The following is an 8,030-nucleotide window of genomic DNA, read 5'->3' on the forward strand; positions in this document are numbered from 1 at the left end:
AATCTCAGAAATGACAGGAGGCACCAATCTGATACTTCCTTTGGAAGCTCTAGGGCAGAGAGTGAAAGAGTAGATTTTGACTGGGGCCTTGATTGGCGGTCATTCACCCACCCCTCTCCTCACTCCAGCAACAGTGATAACTCACTTCCTTCTTCCCTTTGTACACCCTTCTCCCCACCTGCTCACAGGTTGCGGGGGAGTTCAAGTACCACCCAGAGTGCTTTGCCTGTATGAGCTGCAAGGTGATCATTGAGGATGGGGATGCATATGCACTGGTGCAGCATGCCACCCTCTACTGGTAAGATGGTGACCCTGTGTCTATCCTCTCCCATGTACAAGTGGCCTAGGGGAGGGATGGTGGCAGGGTGAGTTTGGCAGAAACACTGTTGGGATAGGCAGAACATTGGATTCCTATCACAACAATGCTCTTAACCAGCTCTTTAACTTAAAAGCAGAATTATTTACATATGACTCTGCCCTTTTTTCTTACCTATCTTGAAAATGTTCTCACTCTGCCCTGCAATCCTCCCAATAGGAGGCACTCTCCAAGGAGGATCCCAGAACATTAAATTCAAAGACCCCTTAGCTCACCCTGTCCAACCACCTTAGTTAGCAAAAGAAGTCAGCCTGGGGCCCATGACATAGAAGAGTACAGGACAAGGTTCTCATTGTGAGTCAAAGGCAGAATGAAGAGAACCCAGGCCATTTCACCCCAACCCAGGCCAGTGTTCTTCCCAATATACCACTTGCTGCAGATCCAGCTCAGCACCTCCTGTCCCAGCCCACCCTGAGAATCCAGGATCCTCATTCTGAGCAGCCAGCTAGAATCATGACAGAGAGGGTGATAGTGAGACAATGGGTACTGTTACATAAAGCCACATGATGCAGTGTTTGTTGGGGGGCTTCCAGGTGGGTCTCCAGCATCTTACTTCCCTCTGTTCCTTCTCCCCAGTGGGAAATGCCACAATGAGGTGGTGCTGGCACCCATGTTTGAGAGACTCTCCACAGAGTCTGTTCAGAACCAGCTGCCCTACTCTGTCACACTCATCTCCATGCCGGCCACCACTGAGGGCAGGCGGGGCTTCTCTGTGTCCGTGGAGAGTGCCTGTTCCAACTACGCCACCACCGTGCAAGTGAAAGAGTAAGTATTTTGAGAATTCTTCAGCAGGGATTCTTGAGCAGAGTCTGTAAATGGGCCTTAGAGGGGTCAGAACTCTAAAGTCTTATGCAGAACTCCCTTTATCCTCATCTCATATCTTTCTCCTGGACCCCACTATGCTGTAACCACACCTGGGCCTTGGCACTTACTGTTTTCTCTGCCCACGCTACTTCCTACCAGATACTTAAGGCCAGAATCACTCACCTTTCAGGTGTCATGTTTCAAATCATGTTTGCTTTTTGAAATTATCTGGCTCAGGCCGGGTACAGTGCCTGTAATACCAGCACTTTGGGAGGCCGAGGCGGGTGGATCATGAGGTCAGGGGATTGAGACCATCCTGGCTAACACAGTGAAACCCCATCTCTACTAAAAATACAAAAAATTAGTTGGGCATGGTGTTATGCGCCTGTAGTCCCAGCTACTCGGGAGGCTGAGGCAAGAGAACCTCTTGAACCCAGGAGGCAGAGGTTGCAGTGAGCCGAAATCACACCACTGCACTCCAGCCTGGGTGACGGAGCGAGACTTCATCTCAAAAAAAAAAAAAATTATCTGGCTTGATTATGTGTAGTAGCTGTTTATCTTCTGTCTTCTCCACTAGAATGTAAATTCCAGGAGGAACTTGCTTTGTCTCGTTCAGTGCTGCATGCCCAGGGCTTAGAATAGTACTTGGCATATGGTAGGAGTTGATTATTATATTGATGGTTGAGAGAATGAATAAAGAAAATGTGTTCCATGGCCCAAAAGAAGTTAAGATGCTATCCTAGATTCACACCAGAGACCAGATGGAGGAAGAGTCTGTGTCTTTCTAATACCAGTAATTTCGTACCTCTGGCCACTTACCATGTAAATATTGATTGTGCATCTACCATGTTTGGATACTAGGCTAGTGCTTGCACAGTAGGTGAAAGGTACTAGAATTTGGGAAGTCAGGAGCTAAGGTCTGTTCTGCAACCTCATTAGATGAAGAGGAGAGGGAATTGTGTTCAGGGCAGAGGGAGAAGCATTTCTCCAAAAGTGAGAGTCTTAATCATGTCTGGTGTAGGTTGGGTGTGACCAAAAAAGGGGCTGTTAAGCATAGAGGACCTGGATTATGAAGATCCAGCAGATCCATTGAGAGTTAAGCAGCAAGGTGATGTGACCAAGTGTTAACATTTTAGAATTATCACTGGCATGGAGGTTGGAGTAGAGAGGGGAAAGCCTAGAGGTATGGAGAACAATTAGGAAGCTGTTGTAGGCTGAGTGTGGTGACTCATGCTTGTAATCTTAGGAGTTTGGGAGGCTGAAGTGGGATGATTGCTTGAGGCCAGAAGTTCAAGACCAATCTGGCCCAATCTGGCCAATGCAGCAAGACTCTGTCTCTATTTTTTAAAATTGAAAGAAAAGTCCAGACATGGTCGCTCATGCCTGTAATCACAGCACTTTGGGAGGCCGAGGCAGATGAACTGCTTGAGGTCAGGAGTTTGAGACCAGCCTGGCCAACATGGCGAAACCCCATCTTTACAAAAAATTAGAAGGGGCATGGTAGCATATGCCTGTAATCCCAGCTACTCAGGAGACTGAGGCATGAGAATTACTTGAGTCTGGGAGCTGAAGGTTGCAGTGAGTCCAGATTGTGCCACTGCACTCCAGCCTGGATGACACAGTAAGACTCCATCTCAAATAATAATAATAATAAAGTTGTTTTTTGTTTTTTTTAAAAAGAAGTTATTACAGTGATCCAGGTAAGAGATATGAATAACTACAGTGATGGAAAGAAGGCAGAGTTCTTAAAGATTGTAGTAGGAGAGTGATGAGGGAACTCCAGATGGGAAGATGTTGTCCAGGTTTCTGGCTTAGGCCACAGGGTGAGTGGCAGTGCCCTTCACTGATATGGGGCATCCTGGAAAGGGTGTTGCTTTTCTGTGTGGGTATCCTGGGCCTCTTACGGGCCACTGGTGGCCTGGGACCTGGTAAACCTTCCCTGTACAAGCAGAATTGGTCAAGCAGGTTTTTAGGACATCTTTACTCTGCCTCAACTCTTGTCTGGCCTAGGGTCAACCGGATGCACATCAGTCCCAACAATCGCAATGCCATCCATCCTGGGGACCGTATTCTGGAGATCAATGGGATCCCTGTCCGCACACTTCGAGTGGAGGAGGTAGAGTCTGTGTCCAATCTGTCTTGTGAGGGTGGGACATGAAACAGATCCTTTGGGAAATCAGGCTATAGCCTTTATGTTTTCCTACCCCCAGCCCATCTCTTTGTCTTAGCCATTGTGCCTGTGACCACTGATGACCTATTTTGAGGGTAGCAGGATGGTTGACCAATGAGAGAGCTGACAGGATGCCAGGCAGAGGGCACTGTGAGGCCACTGGCAGCTAGAGGCCACCATTGGCCAAGTTGAGCACTAGCCACACTGTGCCTGAGTCATCTGGGTTGGCCATGGGTGGCCTGGGATGGGGCAGCCTGTGGGAGCCTTATACTGCTCTTGGTCACAGGTGGAGGATGCAGTTAGCCAGACGAGCCAGACACTTCAGCTGCTGATTGAACATGACCCTGTCTCCCAGCGCCTGGATCAGCTGCGGCTGGAGGCCCGGCTCTCTCCTCACATGCAGAATGCTGAACACCCCCACACCCTCAGCACGCTGGACACCAAGGAGAATCTGGAGGGGACACTGAGGAGACGCTCCCTGAGGTGCCACCTCCCACTCTGACTCTTTTCTGGCTCTTTTCTGTCCCATGTCTGTCTCTCAGATGAAGCTGAGCTGGCTTTCAGAAGCCTGCAAAGTTAGGCAAGGCACCAGCTGGCCAGGGACAGACTATGAGGATTGTGCTGACCCAGCTGCCCCTATGGGGATCACAGTTCATAGCCAGAGCCTGTGCGTACCCAGCTGTCTGCCAGGTTTCCTTAGAAACTGGAGGGTCAGGCTCTGTCCACTGAACTCCTAAGCTGGACAGGAGGCAGTGATACTATACCCTGAAGGGCAGCATGGCCTGTGGAGGAGACATGGAGCTCAGAGCCTGGAGTTAGGGGCACAAATAGGGTTGAAAAAAATTGTACAGATGGACTTTGAAAACAATAAAGCAAACGATGAATGAAAGTTTTTTAGACTTGAGGGACCAATAAGCCCAAACCCCAGATTCTGCCAGGTCCATGGGTGGGAAGGAGTAGTTGCCTTGAGTGGAAGCCCCAAGTAGGGAGACTTACACAAAGTCAAGAGCATTGGCTCCCAGGCAGAAATACTGATACCCTACTGGGGCTTCAGGCTGAGCTCCTCCCTTCGCATAACACTTCATCTCTCTGAGCCTGTTTCTGCGTCTGTGAAGTGTTGGTAAGACAGGTGGTTGTCTCACCAATTATGTTAGGATTAAATGTGGAAAAGGACATAAAGTTGTATAGTGCTGCCATAGGGACAGCGTTCAGTAAACATGACACATTCTTTGTATCACTAAGAATCAGGTTCTTGGCCAGGTACAGTGGCTCATGCCTATAATCCCTATACTTGGGAGGCCTAGGTAGGAGGATGGCTTGAGTGCAGGAGTTTGAGACTAGCCTGGGCAACATGGTGAGATAGTGTCTCTACAAAAAAAAAATTTTTTTTTTTTTTTTTTTTGAGACAGAGTTTCGCTCTTGTTACCCAGGCCGGAGTGCAATGGCGCGATCTCGGCTTACCACAACCTCCGCCTCCTGGGTTCAGGCAATTCTCCTGCCTCAGCCTCCTGAGTAGCTGGGATTACAGGCACGCGCCACCATGCCCAGCTAATTTTTTGTATTTTTAATAGAGACGGGGTTTCACTATGTTGACCAGAATGGTCAACGATCTCTTGACCTCGTGATCCACCCATCTCGGCCTTCCAAAGTGCTGGGATTACAGGCTTGAGCCACCGCGCCCGGCCAAAAAAATTTTTTTTCATTAGCTGGTTAAAAAAAAGTTTTTTTAATAATCCCAGCACTTTTGGAGGCCAAGGCCAGAGGATTTCTTGAGGCTAGGAGTTCAGGAGCAGCCTGGGCAACATTCCTGTCTCTACAAAGAATAAAAAAGTTAACTGGGCATGCTAGCTCATGCCTGTAATCCCAGCTACTTGAGGCTGAGGCAGGAGGATTGCTTGAGCCCAGGAGTTTAAGACTGCAATGAGCCTTGACCACACCACTGTACTACAGCTTGGGCAGCAGAATGAGACCTTTTCGCTAAATAAAAAATTTTAAAAATGATTTTTTTATCCACCTTCCTCACCAAACAAACTGAGTAAGTAAGTTGGGGCCCTCTCAGCTGGCATGTGTTGGAAACAGTGCCACTGCTCAAATTGCTCCCCTCATTCCTGCTGCCTCTTGCTCTTAGTCAGTATGATAAAATTAGTGGGAGGCAGGGCACCAGAGGGCAGAGAAGGGCTGGAAATCCATGGCCTGGAAAAGGGAAGATTTCGGGGTGGCCAGATATCTGTAGAGCCACCATGCAGAGGAGGCGGCCAGCTAAACTTGTGTGCCCTTGTGGGCGTGGTCAGCAGAAGGCAGAGCAAAAGAACAAGGGTAAGTAAACCTGTAGGACAGGACAAGCCAGGAGCCATCCAGCTGCAGTCCTCTCTGGGTAGCCCAAGTAAAACAGTAGCAGACCATACACCAGAGAGAAAGTTCGCGGGGCTGTTTACCTGCAGTGCTGTGGACTTCAACCTTCTTGTCCCTTCTTCACTAAGTCAAAATAACAGTCATTGACCATGACTATAATGGACTGCCTTTTGAAAATATAAACATAGTGGCTTTATTGCTATAAAAATCATATATGCTTATCATCTTAAAATTCAGGAGATATGGACAGGTACAAAGATGTGCAAAAATATCATCCAAAATCCCATTTGCTGGCCAGGCATGGTGGCTCGCGCCTATAATCCCAGCACTTTGGGAGACAGAGGCAGGTAGATTACTTGAGGTCAGGAGTTTGAGACTAGCCTGGCCAACATGGTGAAACCCCATCTCTACTAAAAATATACAATAATTAGTCTGGGCACAGTGACTCATGCCTGTAATCCCAGCACTTTGGGAGGCCAAGGTGGGTGGATCACCTGAGGTCAGGAGTTCGAGACTAGCCTGGCCAACATGGTGAAACCCTATTTCTACTAAAAATATACAATAATTAGTCTGGGCACAGTGACTCATGCCTGTAATCCCAGCACTTTGGGAGGCCAAGGTGGGTGGATCACCTGAGGTCAGGAGTTCGAGACTAGCCTGGCCAATATGGTGAAACCCCATCTCTACTAAAAATACAAAAATTAGCCAGGTATGGTAGCACGCGCGCCTATAGTCCTTGCTACTCAGGAGGCTGAGTCAGGAGAATCACTTGAACCTGGGAGGTGGAGGTTGCAGTGAGCTGAGATCATATCATTACACTCTAGTGTGGGCAACAGAAGGAGACTCCGTCTCAACCAAAAAAAAAAAAAATAATTAGCTGGTCATGGTGGCACATGCCTCTAGTCCCAGCTACTCAGAAGGCTCAGGCACAAGAATCGCTTGAACCAGGAGACAAATCGCTTGAACCAGGAGACAGAGGTTGCAGTGAGTCAAGATCACACCACTGCACTCCAGCCTGGCTGACAGAGTGAGACTGTCTAAAAAAAAAAAAAAAAAAATCCCATTTGCTCATTTTTTGGATACTAGTATAACTATCATTCTAAACCAGTTAGTACCTTAAGTCAAGCAGATATGGGAGATGGTGAATTACCATCTATAATGTTGTCATGTATGTCATATACTGAGCATTATAAGCTAGTAGAATCTAGTTAATTGTTTTGTGTGTGATGTATGCAGAGTTCCCATTTTGAATGTGTTTTTACTATGCTTAAATAAATGAGTGATGTCTGCAACCCCATAATGGCACATCTGATGTAAGAGCCCCTGTTCCCCAATAATAGCATCTAAACTATAGACATTGGAATGGACAGGTGCCCCTAGGTTCCTTCCTCTAGGGTTTTTTGGTGGTCTCTGAGGACTGTGTATCCCTATTCCCATCTTTCCCCATCTTTAGGCGCAGTAACAGCATCTCCAAGTCCCCTGGCCCCAGCTCCCCAAAGGAGCCCCTGCTATTCAGCCGTGACATCAGCCGCTCAGAATCCCTTCGTTGTTCCAGCAGCTATTCACAGCAGATCTTCCGGCCCTGTGACCTAATCCACGGGGAGGTCCTGGGGAAGGGCTTCTTTGGGCAAGCTATAAAGGTGAGCACAGGCAGTAATTGCTTTGTTTTTATGCCCTCAGCCCCCCTCTTTCACTGTCTTTCGGGGATTTCTTATCACTTGGCCCCACCCCATACCCTGCAGGACATCAGGCCCCCTTCCTGGCTTTGGGTGATAGTATGAAAGGTATCCTTTGCATCCACCCAGGCCACCTAAGGTCAGTGTTGCTGTTACAATGAGCTTGTGGACCTGGAGATCCAGCTTGGGTTGAGCTGTGCTTGTGGTCCTCCTGCCACCAGTCAGTGGGTGTTTGTTAGGTGCCCCCAGGCCTTAGTACCGGGCATGCTACAAGGAACACACAGGGGCTTCTGCCTCCCTGGGAAACAGTCTTGGGGACTAATCTCTCTCTTTCTCTCCTCCTCCTCCTCTGCTGAGAACTGGGAGGGGGGGTCAGGTAAGCCATGTGTCTCAGCTTGTGGGGGCAGCGGGGCTGGAAAGTTTACCCCTGACCCACCCAACTCCCTGGTGCATGTCTTTGGCACTGACTTTTCTGCCCCCAGACTTCTCTGTTCACTCAAGAGACTCACTCCGGTGCCAAATGACCAGAGCCCCTGCTTGGCTTGGCAGTGTCCCCTCCTGCCTCCTTCCCCATTTCGCTTTTCTGGGTTTTTGCCTATCCTCCATGCATGCCCAGCTCTCAAGGAAAGAGGATATGCTTCTGTCTGAATCC

The 8,030-nt window shown here is 48.6% G+C and overlaps 1 protein-coding gene across 15 annotated transcripts in view; it reads left to right on the forward strand.

The window, feature by feature from the left end:
- LIMK2 (LIM domain kinase 2) overlaps positions 1–8,030 on the forward strand; it is a 66,361-nt gene that overhangs the window by 45,412 nt on the left and 12,919 nt on the right. For all 15 annotated transcript variants that reach the window (XM_078338560.1, XM_078338485.1, XM_078338492.1 and 12 more), the window contains 5 exons: positions 189–298; positions 953–1,141; positions 3,191–3,296; positions 3,637–3,833; positions 7,156–7,342. In XM_078338560.1, coding sequence (XP_078194686.1) covers positions 189–298; positions 953–1,141; positions 3,191–3,296; positions 3,637–3,833; positions 7,156–7,342 — 789 coding nt within the window. The remainder of the gene's footprint in view (positions 1–188; positions 299–952; positions 1,142–3,190; positions 3,297–3,636; positions 3,834–7,155; positions 7,343–8,030) is intronic.

This window comes from Callithrix jacchus, chromosome 1, assembly GCF_049354715.1.
Source record: "Callithrix jacchus isolate 240 chromosome 1, calJac240_pri, whole genome shotgun sequence".
Lineage (NCBI taxonomy): Eukaryota > Metazoa > Chordata > Mammalia > Primates > Cebidae > Callithrix > Callithrix jacchus.